The 19,680-nt window shown below is 45.1% G+C and overlaps 1 protein-coding gene across 2 annotated transcripts in view; it reads right to left on the bottom strand.

The window, feature by feature from the left end:
* The window catches only part of RGS6 (regulator of G protein signaling 6), a 140,490-nt gene that overhangs the window by 28,489 nt on the left and 92,321 nt on the right, over nt 1-19,680 (bottom strand). For both annotated transcript variants that reach the window (XM_061376384.1, XM_061376385.1), the window contains exon 14: nt 11,295-11,481. In XM_061376384.1, the coding sequence (XP_061232368.1) occupies nt 11,295-11,481 (187 nt within the window). The remainder of the gene's footprint in view (nt 1-11,294; nt 11,482-19,680) is intronic.

Raw genomic sequence — 19,680 nt, 5'->3', positions numbered from 1 at the left:
GGAAATGCCAGTGGCTAGGACATTTGTTTTGATCTTTAGCCTACACTGTTCTTCGCCACCAAGCTGTTTTCTGCTATACTTTCTAAAATCTGCAGCTTTCTAGGGAGAATTTACAGCTAGTGTTTAGCAGTTCCTCATTTTATAAATACATTGAAAGCTCCTGGAGATCTAGCAATTGGAATACTGTGCTCAGTTTTGGTCCCCACTACACAAAAAAGACATGGATGTGCTGGAAAGGGTCCAGAGGAGGGCCACAAAGATGATCAAAGGACTGGGAAGCCTGCCATGTGAGGCAAGGCTGAGAGAGAGAGCTGGATCTGTTCAGCCTTGAGAAAAGAAGGCTCAGGGGAAACCTTATCACCAAGTTTCAGTATTTAAAGGGTGACTACAAAGAAGATGGAGGCTCCCTTTTTACAAGGAGTCACATGAAAAATAAGGGATAATGGGCGCAAGTTAAGACCTGGGGAGATTCCGACTGGGCACAAGAGGAAAATTTTTCACAATGAGAACAATCAGGCATTGGAATAATCTCCCCAGGGACATGGTGGATTCCCAAACACTGGACTTTTTTTAAGATTTGGCTGGACAGGATGCTGGAACACCTAGTTAGGTCATTCTTGCCTAGAAAGGTTGGACCAGATGATCCTGGAAGCTGCTTCCAACCTGGTATTCTATGATTCTATGAACTGAGCTTATTCTTCGCAGAAGCCTGAGAACAGGGCATATCAACAGAGGTGTGTGCATGGACTTAGCTGCTCTATGCAACTTCTGCAAATTGGCTTGTCCCCTTCTATCATGGATTTTTAACTCACTTGGTCATTGTGACCCACTGGTCTCTCATGTTTTATTATACTGAGAAGCTGCTTTTGCTCCTCCTCTTTATCACATGGTGGAGAGGGAGCATAGCCTCACCAAAAGACTGAAACCTCCAACTGCAGCCAGCATCTCTAGTAATGCACTGTATATACATGCACACTCCCTGACATACCTGACACTGCTGGCAAGAAATTTGAGGCTTCCCATCCTTATGCTGAGAGAACTCAGCATTTTGTAAAGTTCTTTATTACAGGGTAAATAACTCATTGTTACTGGCTCCCTGAATACACAAAGCAAATGCACTACTTGTGTAATTCTTAACGACACAGCTGCAGCTATGGGCATTACAGTCTCTTGCAGTGTGAGCAATCTGGCCAGAGTTATCACTGTGACACTTTGTAAGTGCCACAGGAAGTTCCTGTACCACACCCGCACAACAGCAGGAGATACATTACATCTAGACAGTGCAGCATCTCCCAGCTATTGCTGGGTAGCGCTTCTCAGGTAGGGCTCAGACTCTCAGCTCCCTGCTCTAGCTTTAAGACAGAAATCCTTTAAGGAGTCACATTGCAAAAGCAAAAATGTAAAACAGTTGTATAACAGAATTGTCCAAGTGATCTAGTAAACCATTAAAGAAGGTAACACCCTGCTTCTAAAGCCAAATAGAAAGCAGAGGGGGAAAGAAAAAAAGTCTTTCAAGATTTGGCCAGGAGCTGACAGACATCACACATCCCACTGGTCTCCCCTGCAGCCTTGCCAGCTATCTCTGAGCACCAAGCTGCCATCTCAGGCCACTGCAGTGGCAGCTGCGAGTGGAGACAGGGACTGACTTGACATGTGCGAGCAAGCCCTGGCGAGCTGGCTTTTTGAGCTGACCGGTCACTTATTCCTTCACACAGTCTGCTGTTGATGAGTGCTGGCTGTACTGGTGATTCCCTGCGAGGACGGATGCACATTTGGAAATGTCAGTCTAACATGGAGGGTAACACAATAACCTGCTTTTGTAATTACAGTGCATTTTGTCACCAGGAAGCGAGCAATTCCCCTTACAAAACTGCTGCAAGCAGAGCAGATTTGCTCTCAATATCCCCAAAACTGTTCCCCAGACCCTAAACCAAGGCAACAGGGTCTAAGTGCATATCTTCTTGAGAAAAAGGTAGACCCCTTTTGTGTTTTATGCACCTGAATCACATCTCCTCCATAGTGGGAAGAACTATGCAGCAGTCCTGAGGGCTATCAAGGTCCACTGAGAATCTTCTCTGTACCTGGGCTTGTATCACCTCAGACAGCATAACTATCCCACTTGCCATTGCCAGATATATAAAGGAGAACAAAGAGTAAAATTTAATGGAGGAAATGTCGTGACTTCTGTGAACTAGAAAACAAAGGAACCAGACAGGTAAATCACAAAAAACACCCTTTTCTACAGTTACGTGAAACCACCAGGAAATCCCGCCCCTGACAGCTGACAACTTAAGTGCAGGGAAATAAACCCCAGTAAGGTTCAGCATCTCTTGGCTGTTTCACTTCCACAAGCTCTATCTTTGGAAAGTGATGAAGGACAAGCTCTGTAAATTTTCTTGACAAGAGGGGAAGGGGGAGGAATAAAAAAAAAGTTTGCAATCCAGACGGGAACGTGGGAGGTGGTTGAGATAGCAGAAACTGCCTCAAAGCGGCACCTGCTTCAAATCAATGTGCTGCAATGGAATCTCAAGCCTGCCTCCCCCCTTGCAGTCAAAGTGCAGTGACCCTGAGGAGGGCAGAGGTGGGAGCCAAGAAGGACCTTGAGAACACCTGACAATATGTGGGGAAAAAAAATGAATGATAAAAAATAGAAACAACCCCTGACTTGCACAAGGCACCCAGCGCATCTCAGGGACTGAGAGCAGTTCTTTTTAGAAGAAAATCTTGGTTCTTTCCTCTGAATCATGTATATGAGAGGAATGTTGATGGTTAAACATCCAGTTCTAAACCCATCTGTATTTTAGCCATTGTGAGCTCTGAACACCAGTTAGATTCCAGAAAACCCTTAAATTTTAATTTGCCGGACTTGTTTTATCTGTTTGTGCCTAAAACCAGCTTAAACTGATCATGGGAAGTAGGGGGAATCATTTCAAACATAGGTATCCCATTCAGGACATTTTTAGCCCATTAACAGGGGACTTACACTAAAGGTAGACAGCTGTTGAAATTCACTTGAGCCTCAAAGGCCCTCTTTGCTCTTCATAAGCTGGTCAGAAGCCTCCTTGCTGTAGCTATCCCACTAACATCTTTTGGATTGCTCTGGAACACCCCTTCAGTCCATCACCAACACCTGGTATTAAACTAGTGAGAGCTGATTTGGAGACCCTTTTGTATTGCAAGCACGTGAACACCAGCAGCCACCTGTCTGGCCAACTCAAAGGGAGATTTGCAGAATGTCAGGCAAAACCATTAGAAGAAAAGCTCACAAGCAACGTAAAGCAGTAGATTAAACAACTAAATAAACAAGAGCAAACCACAGTGAATGTTAATGTTTGTTCTACCTGTATGCTGGGCACTGGGAAGAATCTACTGAAGATCTGCCTCAGTGAACACCTTCAGGCCTTCGCTGGAAGGATGGTTACAGATGCCAGTTGAGACCCTGCCTGGAGCTTGCTTTTCAAGAGCTGTGTGTATAGCAAAAAGAGGACGTGGGAAGGAGAAAGCAGAGAGATGCTTCTCTGAGCACACTGACTGCCCCACCTTCCAATTATACTTGGCAGCAGCCTAATATCTTTCTGTTGGCACCTCTACTTTGCATGGACATCTGCAGCAGAGGAGGTGAGGTTAACCCGTGCCAGCACGCATGCATGCTGCAGTCAGCAAAACCTGGTATTCAGGGGCTTTTGGAGATGTATCCTATTCACCTTGTTGAACTCTTCCCAGCCTATCCTCAGGAATCCTGCCTGACCAGCAAGACCCTCTACCACACCACCACCAGGGTCTTCAAGAAAGCCAAAGAGAGGAAACTCTTTAGCAGTTACTTGTGTTGCTACTGAATGCAACAGTTTTTTGGATCAATTATGATCAATTGCCATTCAGTCTTACTGATAATGCACTTCAGAGAAAGCAGGAAAAAATGCTGCACCAGCTCTGGGAGCTGAAGTATCAGGCACAGTTGAGATGAGGCAAGCAGTGAAGAAGCTGCAGAAGAAAAGACCTTCACACTTCCCCTGACTGAACCTGATGGGAAAACACCAGTGGGGCGGAGGAGGCAGAGAAACGCAGGGGTTTTATTCCAATTCCCTGTAATGGGTCCAAATGCCTGCTAAGAACGCCTCTGGATCTGCTTATTCTTGCCCCTGCATTTAGGATTTTACACTTCTCAAAAATGCTGTCTTGCCTGCACGCATTAACCAGCCCCCTTCAGAAGCTTTTTTGGTGCCTGGCAGTACTGCCATCTAGCAGGGTGAGGGCAAATGGGTGCTCTGGCTGCTGTGGGAGCACTTGGCTTTCCTTGATTTATGGTTTGAAAAAGAAATGTTTCAGGTTGGTAAATGGCATGTAAGGGTCTTGACCTGAGAGTGAATTGCTCTGGAAAATCTGAGCAATATCTTCTTGGCCACTCTCAAGTTATTTAAGTGACATAATAATTTACACCCAGAGTTTCAGCTGGTGCATTTTCTTCACACTCAACGAAGTTGTTTCTGCTACTAAGGGAAAAAAAGGGGGAAAAAAGATGGATAATTATATGGTAATATAGACTAACCTCCCTGCTAAACTAAAAAGCATAAAACCTCTTTTCAGGCCACAAATGAAATTACACAGGGCTGAAGGCACAGGAATGTAAGAAAGAGCTTTAACAGGAGGGATAACTGTAAGCAATGAGAGCTCATTTTGAGTAATACACAGAAATCCTTTGTTTAGCCCTGTAGATACATAGTTGGAAACACAATGTAAATCTTCTGTGGGAAAGTGCATTGATAAAACTTACACATAAATTTAGCTTTGGCTCCTCTGTAAATTGATGAGACAACTGGTTTGCTTCATACCTTCAAACATACAAATGGAAAGGCAAAGCTGCTGGGGGGCCTATGGTAGGCACGGTGAGGAGGACTACAGAGGCAAAGGGGTCAGCCTGGAACTGCAGGAGGATTTAGTCCTAAATATAGCAAGGGCTATCCTGGGAGACACGAGTGGGCTGCTGGGAGTCTAACGCCATATGAGCAGCTTTAGGGTTTGAGAACAATGATCATGGCTAAGAGGCTGATTCTCTCAATATGGACCAAATCCTGGCTACTGGCAAAAAGCCCAAGTAAACAGGTTTTCCTGGGAGGAGGGGACAACCTTGTGTGGCATGTGAGGGACTGGCATCTCTTTTACGAACAATATCCAGGAATTGCAGCAATGAAGACTTGTTTTTTTTCTTTCACTCCTATACATGCTGTGGTATAGCTATGAGAAGTAACTACACAGTTTTTGGATAACACCCTGACCCCTGTAGGGCTGTCTGCAGCTTCCTCTTTTTGTTTTCTCTGGAGAAAATCCTGCCAAAAAGCTCAGTTGTGCCATGGAGAGGAACATGCAGAATCCCTCACACAGCAGAAAGGAGATTCTGTTGCACTGGGGCAATCCGTGTCCCACAGGAGAGAGTGACAGAGCAGGATGCAACCCTACAGAAACAAGCAGCAGACAGCTTCTGAGTAAAGGTGGCTATGCTCAGATAGGGACCACCAGCCCTACTTGGATGCATAAAGAGCCTTCCATGCCTCATCAACATTTTGGCTGTAAGATATCTGCTGCAATACCACCTTAGATTGCCTTTAAATGGTTGAGCTCCAGCTCTTGGAATCTATGCTACAATGCATATTGAAACTTACAACTGTTTGTCTATGAACCCCATCCTGACAGCACAAAACAGTCATACCTGCTATGGGCTGAGAAGGGGATACACAAAATGCAATGCTGATAAATCTCCCCAGTTTGTTTTTTTTTTTTTTAAATTAGAAGGTTGAACATCCTCAGAGATAATAAACCCTCAGGAAAATTAAAGACCACAGTATTCCTGCAGCACACGGGTTTGTGATTCATCCACAAGAACATTCACCCATTGTCCAGGAGAAGTGGACTCCTGGAGTCCTGTCTTCTCAGGTAGAAAAGGATGCACTTGCAAACACTTTCACTCCCTGATTGGGAGAAACAGAACAGTGTCAGCTGCTTCCTGACCTTCACATGAAGTGCTCTGCATTTGACATGCAGTTGTTTCTTGCATTCAGGAAGCACTGTGCACACTAACTGGCACAAGAGTCCCAGAGTCTGAATGCTGAATTCAATTTTTAAGCAAGCTAGAGACTTTCCCATGTAATCCATTTAAAGGTATTTTTTTGAGTTAGGAAATGTCTGGCACATAAGGCACTGTTACTGCTCTTGCATGTCGTTCTAGCTAGCTTGGCAGGAGCAACACTGAATAACAGGCAGACTATTGTCCTGTGGGAATTGCTGACTGTTCTTGTCACCCCATTCCCATGATCTTTCATTTGGAGAGATCTGCTGTCTTCTGTCACTATGTGTGCAAGGACAGAGCTTGCTCCTGACTTTTTCCTCGCCCTTTTCCACCCATGTGTAACAGAGGGGCATTAGCTTAGACAGCAGTTTGGTCCCTGATGCCTTCAGAGACAGAAAGGCAACAGCAAGACAAAGGCCGAATGTTAGGTATTTTTCATATAGCATGATTACTAAACCACAGATTAAAATGAAAGGCAAAGGATAAAAGGAGAACTTTCTGATGTGTGGTGTGTATGTACATTTTGAAAACCCCAAGAAAATAATAACACTATCTGCTCTTACATAGAGCTCTGCTTCAAGTCTTTTGTTTCCTGCTTTGCACAGCACCAGGTACACCAGCACAAGCCTCCACCATCACTTCCCTATTTTTGTTGCAGACATCCAATTGCTCTTCTGGGTGTATATGTGGGGCTCTTGTTTTTATATTCTGTTTGGTTGCAGGTTGTTTTGTGAAATCCACAAGGGAAGGGGCTTGCATTTTTTTTGTGTGTGTAACAAAGACACAGAAACAGGGAGGCTTCACATGAAAGCTGTTTCTACAGTCACTGTAACCCAGATACAGAGAAGACAACTGGAGTGCAGTGTAAGGAAGGATTTCCTCCTTCAGTCCCACAGAATAAAAGCCAAAGGAGAAGAGAATAAAGATGAAGCACTCATGCAGTTCCTGACCTTCGCAGAAAGGTACGGACTGTCAAAAGCCTCCAGGATACCCAGGCCTGGGTATCATCCATCTGTACTTTACGGATGCAGCACTGCAGTGCTTTCAATTCCCATAGTGCAAGTGCCAGGTTTCTGAGCAGTGAGCAGTGCTGGCTCAGGTGGACTTGAGCCTCCCTTCGAGGCAGAGCACGTGGGTTTGCCCCATGCCCCCTTGCTGCCTGCATTGCCAGCCTGAGCTGCTTTGCTGTTAAAACTTGATACTCCATCCTTAGCCACCATCCTTTACAGACCTCCATGCAACTGGGGTGACTAGGTGGGACTTTAAGAAAATAGGAATAATATTTCTTCAAGTTCTTATATGAAAAACAATACAGATGCTCAATGGGTGATTATTTTCATGCTTTCCTTCCATGCTGTGATTTTGCTCTAGACAAAAGTTCTTTTGCCCACTGAATAGGCACCAGGCACACACTCCTCTATGTGCTTGCTGTCACATCCTGTGCACTCTTGGAAAGACAAAGTCAGTGGAAGAAAGTCACCCTTTGTTTTCTCTTCTTGCTAGAATATGAAATCCTACTTCCAAGAGATCCTTGCTTAACTTGGGAGTTTGTTTTTTAATTCAAGAGGATCCTATCAAGCTCTGTCAGTGCTCCCAGCTTCCTGATGAGAGCAGACTGCAAACTGAGGACTGATCACTTATAAATCGTACAAGGCTTCATATCTCTGTCACAGTCCAGAACAAACTGAACCAACACCTGGGGCAGCTGAAAGCATGCACTGGACCCAAATCTTAAATCTCAGACTATAGTTAAGGAAAAAAATTTTTATGTTGAGATTGGTGAAACACTGGAAGAGGTTTCCCAGGCAGGTGGTAGATGCCTCAGCCCTGGAGACATTCAAGGCCAGGTTGGACAAGGCTTTGAGCAGCTTCATCCAGTTGAAGATATCCCTGCTCATAGCAGGAGGGTTGGACCAGATGACATTTGAATCTCCTTTCCAACCCAAAGTATTCTATGACTCAGATCTGGGCCAGGTACATTCCTGCTTTGAGCAGAGTTTGGCATTGTGGTCTAAATCTGATCTGGTACTAAGCCAAGGATCTGCACAGTACAGTTAAAATCCCTAACTGAGCCTGGATTAGAACAGAATTTCCCTGAATCATCGTCACAGAAAGAAGACCTGGTAAGGTAAAGGAATTCCTTCAGGTAGAGGAATGTAAATATAAAACTCTGGTTTTATCTATTAAAGAAAAAAAACAATAAAGGAAACAGGAAAGTAATTCTGAAGACAGGTATGTGGTTTACCTTACTCTAGTATACCTGGCTCTGAAGCCTACCAGTAAATGTCCCTATAAGTAAACATTAAGGAGACACAATGCATTCTTTTGATACTAGCTCCTAATGCCAAGGCACTGAGGAAAGAAAAATTTTCTGAAGGCAGAAAGACACTTCAGGGAAGGCAAGGAGATACTGGAAGGTGCGAGAGGGAGAAATGTTTAAAAACCAGTAACGTGCTGTACATATGAGCTGTAATTGTCACAGTCACAGCTCTGGGATCCCATGTCAAAGATGAATTCCTTTGGCTGTAAGTAGCTTTGTTAGCCAAAAGAGGACATTCAGATGGACCCAAACCTATTTACTTTCCAGAGCTGGCTCTGCCTGCTTCATATTGCAGGGCCCCACATTGGTTGTTCAATGATGCTGGTAACTCCTGTGGGAGCTTACATCCTGCTAAGTAGTACACTGTTTAATTGAACTGACCTTTCCCGATGGTGCCCCTTGTATTAAAAGCTGCTTTACTCCCCAGTGAAAATGGTTTGATAATCATATTTTACTCAGTGAATAGTTGATGCAGATCAAGAGTGATGCAGATCAAGATAGCTGGCGCAGCTGTCAATCAAGACAGAGCTAGGAGCAGGGGCTGTGCTGCTTAAGGATGGGGGGGCACCAGCAAACCGCCTGGCTGGGGGAGGCAAGCACAGCCCAACCCAGCACAGCATGCTCTGCTTGGAGCCGAGATAAGGTGGCACAGCTTGAGTGGGACATGGGGTGGGCAAAGACATGTGCAGGAGATGCAGCAAGAGAAGGAGGCTCTCTGCAAGTGGAGTGGTGCAAGACTGCAGGGTGAAGCAGCAGCAGCAGCAATGGTGGCTAAGTATCTTAAACTGAGATGGGAAAATGGCAAAACACTTGCTTCTGTAATACAGGAATCCATTTCCCTCCAGAATGGCCTTGGGATGAAGAGGTCTTAAGCAAGAGACATGGTTTGTTGGAAGCCCCCTTCTCTCCTTGTTTTATTCCAGGCCAGTTGCCGTATCAGATGGTCATCCATCATCTGGAAGAGCTCCTTGGGGCTAGGAGCCAAGGTTGTACAAAGCAGCATATTGATGTAGACCGTTAAGCACCTGATAACAGACAATGCTTTGTAGACTGTGTTCTGCTACACTTTCCCCTTCCCAAGCACAGCAGTGTATTCATTTCCAGCACTTTTTATACAGAACTGGCATTTTGCAGGTCTCCCAGGTCAGCTTCACCTTCTCCGATTTTTCCAATGCAGGAGCAGCGATTTCATTTTCTTAGTTCAGCCAACCCTTTTCTTTCCTCTTAGTCTTAGTGTCTCAGAGCTGCAGGCATTCAAAGAATGTGCTGCTCAGTAAACTAATTTTTTTCTTGTTCTTTATTCACAAGGACATTACAGTTGTTTTCCTCTTTGTGCTAAAGATACACAGGGCAGGACAACACTTACATTTTCCTTCCCACAGTGAGGTGTTTTGACTGGTTATGTCTGCTTGAGTTCCTAGGAATGTGGGATGTGCAGGAGCTCTCATGGGCTCCTGATGCCAGGGTGCCAAGATAAGGCAGCTGGACTGTGACCTGCTGCAGATTCATGAACAACAGAGCCCCCATTGTGGCAGGATTGACCTGGGGGAGACGCCTTGACAATACCTGGGAGACACAGAGAGCACTGGGGGGACCTACACTGGCTCTGTGAAGTGGATGAGGAAACAAAAACACGCCCTCTCCAGGATGAGCCAGTAAAAGACAATGTTGCTCCAGCTTCACAAGGGCACTATACCCTTCAGCAATGTCCTGTTTCTCCCTGGTTTTGTTAGGCAGCCTTCTTAGCTATCTGGTCAAGCAGTCAGAGGCAGCTTGCTTGGCCTTTGGAGAGCAACTAGAGCTGTCCACTGCACAAGAAGGTAACTGGGTTCACCTTTACATTCTTATCTTCTCTTGCCACAGATTCAGTCTCCAAAAGGACCATAGCTGGGCCTGAAGATATACCTTTGCCTCATACTTGAACTGAGGACATCCGTCAGCATAAAAATCCTTTAAAATAAAATTAACCCAAGGAGCTAAAATTGCAGTCTAACTGCAAGAGCTCCAGCTTGATTTCATCAACTCCCCTTTGAATAGCAATTACACTGTGAACTGCTCAGTTCAAGCCTAAATCCTGTGTCTTCTTCTGATTAAATACTCATTGTCTAAACCTCCATCTTATTCTCAGTACTTAGATTTATCAATTTAATCAATCCCCCCACTATTCACCTATCTGCTTTAGCCTGCATTTTGCCACCATCATTTTTTTAGGTGATGCAAATTTGCGAAAGTTCATGTTCACTATAACTGCAAAGCAAAAACTACATCTTAGCCAGAATGTCTTCATACTCCTGTGTTTCTCGGCTTTAAAAAGAACATTTAAGCTGCCTGATGTTCACAGGGGATTACATTGAAACTTTGCACACATTCCCTCTATGCTGGCCCAAAGAAGCAAGATGCATTCAGGAAAATATAGTATTTGATGCTGGCTTGAAAAATTCATTGTTTAACCTTGTATAAGTGGTCCACAACTTCTCCCCAGACACTGAAATATTTTGTTAGTGGAGTATTTTGAAGAACTGCCTTTGAACACCAATCTAAAGACTATATAAGAACAGTGACTTTTTTCATTTGCTGTTGGTTTTACTACATGCTTTTGATAAAAATGATTACAAGGACAGTAACTTTTAATTGTGTCCTCGGTAATATTTGCCAAATGAGCCCTTCTTAAAGCTTGCTGCGCCTTGCAGACTTGTAAATTTTGGAACATTTGTTCCCAGAGGAGCATTAGCCTGTTAGAACGGACAGATTCAAAGAAAATATCATTTACCCAGCTTGAACAGATATCCTCAAAGTCACTTCAAACTGTGCATCTCCTTTTTCTTACAAGTGAGCAGTGACAATGTGATAGTGGAATATCACAGAAAAACTGAAAGGTTTATTAGCAATAGTTGCATAAAATCAAAACCAAACCTGTGCATCTTCATATGTATATCTCCCTGGGTCTTTGACATTTTGGCTTGTTTTCTCATAGCTGTGGGAATCCAGGTTGATAGCACTTTGAGCCCCAGGAGCTAGAAATTCTTGCCAGATTTCTTCCACTCTGGTGGCCACATCCTGCAGAGGTTGTTTCTTGAGATCCTGGACAGCCAACCAAAACCTGTACTAGGCAAAAATTAAAACAGGGGGAAAGAGAAAAAGAGAGAAATCTATATAAGACTTCATGGATATGCCTGGGCAGGGTCCTCAGGCACAGATATAGAGCCTAACCCCACATCTAGCTAAATTCACAGACGGCTCTCCACTTAGCACGATTTCAGGGCAAGGTGTAATATACTTTACATCAGACCTTTACACTCCGGCTAAGATCAGAACAGTGACACACAGAGAAGTGATACATTCTTATTCAAATCACCCTGCAGAGGTGTGACATTGGATATGCAAACAGGAAACCTCCAGAATCGTGCAGCCTTTCTGACTTGTAAACTGAAGAGCATTCAGATGGTTGCTGTGGGAAGAGACGAATCTTGTCATGGCCACACTCCAGTTCTAGGGGGATATTTTCTTGATTGGGCCACGCTTACAGACTAAAATACCATCATAAACATTGAGAAGATACTATCTTTGATGGCCAAGGGCATAATTTAAATCTCAACCTGTGAAACCAAACACACAGAATATTTTGCAAGACATGCATTGATTGTCTTTTACCCTAGGGAAAAGAAAAGGGTATTTTGTTGGTGGTGCCGGTATTATGTATTGCTGACAGAAATATGTTCTTTCAGGTTATCAATTCAGAAGATGCATACCCCCCAGTAGCCATTTGTTTTGGTCAACTCTACTTTCTAGCAAGAAGATACGCCCCAAGGCCTCCGCTCTGGGTGCCCAGGTCCTGCAACATGGCTGAATGGGTACAGTAGTGCTCTGTGGGGACTGCTGAGGGCTACAGGGCAAATAGGTACAGAAGGTACCTTTGCAGCCACCTGCAATAACCAGCTCTTTCCTACCCGAAGGCAAAGGAGTCCATTGCCCAGGGGTGACAAGAAGGGCAGAACTGTGCAGTGGGAACAGGGTTTGTCTGGGTCACTGCTTACTCAGGACATCTGCAAGAGCTGCACAACTTGAACAGTCCTGCTCTCCCCTTTGTCATTAAGGGAGACTACTAAATGAACCAGTTGAACTTTAACTGAAAAGTCTGATTTCCCACCCCTAATGACTTAATGGTGGCAACATGCTGGTATGCAGGCAAATGTCCCTCCATGGTGGAAGGAGGAAGATAAAAGTCTCTCCCAAACCAAAATCCCATTGGCAGTGAGGGTGGGTGGAGGAGCCAGCAGCACAGTGACTCCTGTGCTGTTTCTGACCCTTGTTTCCTTACTTTTATCAGTTCCTAACCACCGCAGAAACACTGAGGTTATTGTAATCAAATGAGGCCCCTAACCCATTTAGCTTGGTCCCCCCCTTCCTCCTGTAATAGAGGAAAACAGGCAATCTGGGAGGAAAAAAACATCTTCACTGGATGCAAGGACAGGTTCAATTCTCCTAGCCTGTCCTCTGCTCTTCCCCTACCAGGCCTAATGCCACAGCCCTGACTCCGCCAAGTCACTTGATTGTATTCCTTCATATGGTTTACCCTGCTCCGTGGTAGGCTGTCAGTAAAATGGAGTGGGGTATGCTCAGACACTGTATCAGCACCTGTGAAGTCCCATACTAGTGGTGCTCACACATTAGCATTTGGTTTTATAAACTGAAATAGAGTATTTAGGGTTGGCAGAGGGGTGTGCACGGTTGACCCTTTTCTACTTCCATGTTCATTAGGTGCACCTGATGTCCTGCCCTGTTATTTGAGCCATAAGTGACGCCCTCACTTATCGCATGCACACAGAGAATAAAGGGTGGTGCACTCAGTGCAACAGTCTGATGCCATATGTGGCTTTCTTTACTTGGAAAATATTTTATCTTCCAATTTCAGATGCCATGGGAACATGTGAATGCAGAAAAGGCACACAGAGAAAAGATGCTAATCGTTCCAGAGTAGCTGGGACATTTCAGACAAACACTTGGCTAAAGAGAACATTTTCTGCTGGCTTATCTTCTGCCCCTGGAGCTGGGGAGGCGGGCTGGGAAAGCACACTCATGAGAGAACAGGGTGCGCTGTGAAGTGACAGCTTGCCAGAACAGGAGCACCATCCATTTTAATAACCATTTGGCTCAATCTGAAAACCAACCAACCAGACCAACCTGACACTAACAAGAACAAGCTCTTTTTACTGCAAGCGATTGCAAATTCATGCCCAAGGCTGGATGTCCTCTTCAAGGCAAAGGGGAGTTTTGTCTTGGTAAAAATTTCAAAGCTGTTCACTACAGCTGGTATCTGAAAATCGAGGAACATCAAAGAGGAGTACTCAGCCCCGCAGCCTCAACTCCAAGGCAAATTCTGTGCCACAAGGAATCATCCTGAAGCCAGTGCCTAAGCAGGGCATCGCTATCAGATTTGTACAGCTTTTACATGAGAGAAGCAGGTATTTCTTCCCAGGAAAGGAGCAGACACACGATGGCTGTGCTGGAATTTGTGCTTAATTATATTCCCTGAGTCAGATCCACAATTTCTGAAGCACAAGGCCAGCCCCATGTTCACAAGGCGTCAGAAGATCCTACATTGCCTCCTCCCGTTCTCTGGGAGGCAGATCTCCAGTGGATTCTTCTGGCACAGGGAAGGGGAGGAGCGAGATGTCCTCCTGTGTCCTCTCTGCAGGTGCCCTATAAGGGCAGCAGGACTGGCACAGGGACTGTCTGCACAGAGAGAACAGCAGCATTGATCACAGGTTCTTTGCCTTTTATCAAACAGCATGTAAGCTCTGGAGAAGGTTGATAATATGGAGTTCTAAACTGTTGTCAGAGGAATAAACCATTCCAGCCTCATCCAGCTTTTAATTAAGCTGCTGTCATTTGCAGAAGATATCCCATAATGACACTTTTTCCTATGCAGCCCTTCAAGGCAAAGAGAGCTCCTGGGCCTCAGTGTGCCTGCTCTGCCTCCCCACAAGGCACTGCAGAAGCCCTGTCATGAAAAGGCTGCTGGGGAAGGGCAGGAGGCTGCTTCTGAAGTAGGTTGTAAAAGATTTCATTTCAACACCTGATGAAGAGACTGAGGAACAACTGTCGACACAAGGACAGTGTCGTATCCCCATCATTGAGGAGGACACAATACTCCTGGCTTGTCAGTGAAATCCCCAAGTGACTGAGCCTAGAACACGAACGCAGTCACCTCCTTGCCTCAGTGGCTCCATGCAAGTATCTGGTGCACCTCCTGTCTCACATCTCCAGCCATTCACAATCTTGCTCCCACTACCTTTCACTGAGAGAAAAAATACCATTTTAACATCACAGGTGGGAGGGGAAATGAATGAAAGTAATAGGTATAAATCAACACGTGGTTCTGACCTGTGTAACACACAGTTACACCTGTGTGTTGCTGAACAGCCAGACCCTTGGTACAGTGAGCTGCACTCTGTCCTCCAAGGAGCACACTGGGGACAGATGCCTGCAGCGAGACTGCGTGCTCAGGACACAGTCCTTTACTAGCACCGCATTGCCCAGGTGACCACGGTGTGAGGGCGCGCGACAGCTGCCCTCCGACTGGCCACCTCCAAACTCTTAAGCCCCTCTTCCTGCTGCCTTTTAGCTCTCTGTCTGGGTCGGGAGATGCCCATTTGCTCACGAGCGGCGGCCGGCTCGGGCTGACGAGGGCCCCTCACCGCTGGCAGCGCCACCCGGCCCCGGCCCGCCCGCGCCCGCTCCGCCGCGGAGCAGCGGCGCCGCCTGCTGTCCAGGCGGGCAGGAGCCCTGCCGCCCTGCTCCGGCGGTGCGATAGATGCATCCCCACCGGGACCCCCCTAAGATGACCCCCGACCCCCCCGCACACACGGTGACACTCGCACAGAGCCCCGTTCGACCAGCCCGAATGCTCAGTGCTCTGCCTGCCCTTTGGGAGGCTTTGGAAGTGGTTGGAAACTTCCTCTGTAAATGGTTTTTATTAGGGAAAGGGCTTGGGGTGGGTTTTGCTTAAGATACATGCTCTCCTCAAGGCCATAACTTTTCCTTTCCTAATAAAGGCCAAAAAGAATTTTTAAAAATTGGCAACAAGTTGCAGCCATCAGGGATCATGTAAGAAATAAACCTTTTCTGTAGGTAAAGTCCTTTTCTGGATAACTCTGGTTTGAACATATGTGCACAATAACATATAAAACTCCTCCATTTGTGCACTGCAAGCTTTGCCATGCATTCCTATGCAGTGTCATGTGTTCTCTATTTAGGTCTATAAACAGGTGTGCAATCTGCCTCCCCTTTGGGTAAAATTCCCATGTCCCATATTCCCACTTAGTTGTTTCTCTTTCCAGCTGACACTCTTTGAAGCTGGGGGGAAAAAAAACACCCAATCAATCCACCAGATAGATGAACATCTCAGCAATCTTGAGATGTCTCAGGAGATTTCCAGGTCATAAAAATGTAAAACAACTCCCTGTTGGCCTTTTTTTTTTTTCCTTTCTTTTCTTTTTTTTTTTTTTTAATTGAAGCTTGGCATTTTGTCTGCTCTATTTTGGGTACTTCAAAAACCAACAGAGTCAAAACAAATTGTAGATGAAAGATAGCAATGGAGAGGAGAAAGAAAAGAGCGCAAGAAAAAGAGTTAAAATGAAAACAGAGAGAAAAAATACCCAACCAACTGGTTTCCCTGCTCTCACATAAATAATGGACAGCCAGTAAATAAGTAAGTTACAGGGCTCAGCTGAGCCCAGGAGACTTGGTGGACATGATCCTGCAAGTTTATTAGAACACAGAAACACAGCTGGAAGGACACCCGGGAGGTCAGCGAGTCCAGTCTGCTGCTATCTCTGGCAGTGCCTCACTCAAGATCCACACTGGGACCAATTTTTCTCAGCCAGGAAGATATGGAAATACCTCACCACAGTCAACCTGTGATCTGGGACTTCCACCATTGAGTACAAGAGCAGAATTTGGTCCCCTTGCCATAGCAGGAATTACATTAATGTCAAGGCATTCTTAACCGCATGCTTCATGGAATCTTTTCTAGCACTACCAGGAATTTTTAGACTTTCCAGCAGTTTCTCAGATCTGCCTTGAAGACACCACGGGTCTCCAGGACTCCTGTCAGTGTTAATGAAGATCCTCCTGACACTCCCAGAAGAGTGCTGAAGCAGGTCCCAAATCTCTGCATAATAACTGGGAGGAAAGTCCTTAATCAATAACTGCAAATATGCTATATGCTGTGCTCCCAAAAGTTCCTTACAGCTTCCCAGGGTTTGGGCAGGATCCATCTCACTTAACTGTAGATATCTACCATGCAGAAGCTATAATTTGAATCAGTCTCTCGAGGCTTATAGGTGGTAGATAGGGATGGGTGCTTTACAGAATAATTTAGGTGCTTTTAGTTTTGTTTGCACTTAAAGCTGAAAAAAATCCTTCCTGGATGATTCACTGACTCCTCTTCAGCTTCCCTCCTTGAACTCTAAAAGGACAGTAGATGATACAGAAGAAAGCACATGCTTCCAACTTGCCAACTTAGGAGACACAAACCCCAACTTTGCTCTTGGGTGTAATTTAAATTTTGCCTGCATGTCAAAGAACTCAGCAATTGCTTTCCTTTCTCTCACACATGCCTAATGAGAATTCAGGAGCTTTCTCCACCACACCTGAACCCCGGAGAGCCACCTTCTGCACTCTAGCACCACTGCTAATGATCCATGCTGTTCCAGTTTTCTTCATTAATATTTCTGCTTTTACATCCTTTTGTTATTTAAAGCTTTAAGCAGCTTGCTAATACTGATCCAGTATCAGACAATAACGATACCACATAAGGCAATACCATGTTAAGGACACTGTAAGAATGATAGCAATGTTCCCATATTATACCACTATCTCCCAAGAAGGATGTGGGATTTAAACTCTAACCCAGCCCCCTGACTTGCAGTCTCCCTTTGCTACAAGCCATCTCAAACCCAAAGAGAACGTCCGTCAGCAGGAGGAGCAGCTCTGCGACCAAGGAAGGTAAATGCTTGCCTTCTCTTTCTCTATTTGAGTAGTAGCAATGTGGGGGACACATGCCACAAAACCTGTCATAAAACCTGATGGATTTCATTAGCACAACCCCAGACATATTTCAGAAAACCCATTTGAGGAGTATTTCAATGCAGTATATTAATTTTGCACTTCATCACTACAACTGAATTGCAAATGAGCACCACTGTACCTAAGTGCAGTTAACATATATGAGCTCAGCAATAAAATTTCAAGCTCATTTATGTAATTTAGTAACACTCCCTTGTTTATCTCACAAGTTAACTCTCAGGTTTTTAAAAATAACAAACAATGGTGCCTTGATTTTTCAGTTTTGCTGCTGGCATGTTCCCTGTATTTCTCTCTGGACAGGCAAATCTGATAAATAGGATGGTCAGTTACAATGTCATTTACAGTCACTTTCTGGGGAATTTCCCTTTCAGAACTCACAAGCTAGTGGACTGCACTGGGGTGGGTGATTGTTCACATGCTTTACTAATGTATTTGATTTTTCTAAGCAAAAAACCCCAACAAACCAAAACAAAACATGAACTTAAAAGGCCATACAGTCAAGCTCTTAGTTGGTGTAAAGTCAGAACAACATCAAACCAGCTCAGTACCAGTAAAGACCAAAACCCAACTGACCGCCTGCTCAGTTACAGCAGGTTTCCTCATCTGGGGAGCAGGCTCGTTTTGCCAGTGAAATTGTGAGCTCTCTGGCCATTCCTGCCAATGATAACTGGGCCTCGGGGAACAGGAGTGCCCCAAAGGACTGGTCCCTGTGCTCATGCATGTGCTGAGAGGGCACCAGAGCACCATGAACAAGCCTCTGCAATGTAATTCAGGCTCTATAAAACAAATGGGTTTTTGTGGATACTGCCACGTCTAGGGCAGTCAAATTACATTACTGTCAGATCCTTCTGTGTCTCCAGGACTAATGAGGGGAAGAAGCAGGTGAGGACTGTTGCAGTTATCTCTGTAGTGCCTCTGACCTGCTGTACCTCAGTCACAGAGCAAGGTGAAGGGCCTTACATACAAGAGTACAAGAGCACACACTGGCACCCTGACACCAACTCAAACCCTCACTGGCAGCACAGGCTGGTGGCTGCAGCCTGCCCTGCTGCAAACCACCTGGCTGCTAAACCACCATCTTCCTGCTCCTGCACAAATGGGTGAATGTGGCAGTAAATCTGGTTGTCACATACAGGTGAGGATCTGAACTGTAACTCCAGCCGCTGAGTATCAAACTCTACCTGTTTGTTCAGACGGTATCTCTGGCTGGTACAAACCCTCTCCTATTTTCTTTGGACCTTGCAGCCCCAGCCCTGTTCCAAGCATAATCCTGAGGACCTCAGTTTCTCAGAGCTCACTGCAGTGCATTTGCTTCTGTTACGGGACCTACTGTGGCTTGGTTGTATCTGCATCGCCCTCTCCACAGCAAGAGAGCTGCTTTCCCTAAGATGAACTACTTGTTTAGGGTTGGAATTAGAGTTAGGATTCAAGACAAGGATTATAAAACCTGTGGCTGTATCCTGACTAATTCTAGGGCAAGCAGGGGACTCAGATCCTCGCTATGTAGACAGGGCTGAGTTTAGCTTAGTGCCTCTGGGAGTATCTAGCTACACCTCTCTTTTTCTGTCAGTATGAGAAGATAACTGGTATCAATAAAGGCAAATGACTTAATTCATTAGTTCTGGAGTATGTAGGGGTGACAAATGAATCCTAAGATGCTGACTTTAGCACTTAGTTTTGCAGCTGTGCGGACTGAAGAAACAGGCATGCCCTTTGAAGAATTGAAGCATGCTGTTGGCACTTCCAGTGTCTTTTCATCAGTTCTCCAATGGGACTGTATCTTGGAGCAATGTGTTAGGGACAGAGATTGGGTTTAGAACAGTATTATGGATAAGGCCAGAGGGGCTGGACCTTCTAGGAAAGGTTTTGTCTTCATCTAGTGTTAGTTCACAAAAAAAATTGGCAACTACTTCTGCCTAGTCCTGCTGTAGTTGAGGCAGCAGAATTGTGCACAATAGATTTATAGACTCTCAGTCTGATGTAGGATTGTGTGGGTGTCTGCATAATGCTTCATAATAGAAGTTTTCTCTTCCAAACAACATAAGAAGCCAAGTACTTGGAATCCCCACACAGAGAGAGTGCTATTAAGGTGAGAATCAAGCTCTCAGATACTTGGGAGGTGCCAGAATTAAAACTAGTTATTCCAAACCTGATTTAGTGAGTGCCAGTACTGCAACAGGTTTTAGCCACATGATCACCATACTGTTTC

Source organism: Neopsephotus bourkii, unplaced genomic scaffold, assembly GCF_033783945.1.
Source record: "Neopsephotus bourkii isolate Nb327-2 ecotype Australia unplaced genomic scaffold, CSIRO-AGI_Nbou_v1 NB_1707, whole genome shotgun sequence".
NCBI lineage: Eukaryota > Metazoa > Chordata > Aves > Psittaciformes > Psittacidae > Neopsephotus > Neopsephotus bourkii.
This window is presented reverse-complemented; position numbering and strand designations above follow the sequence as displayed.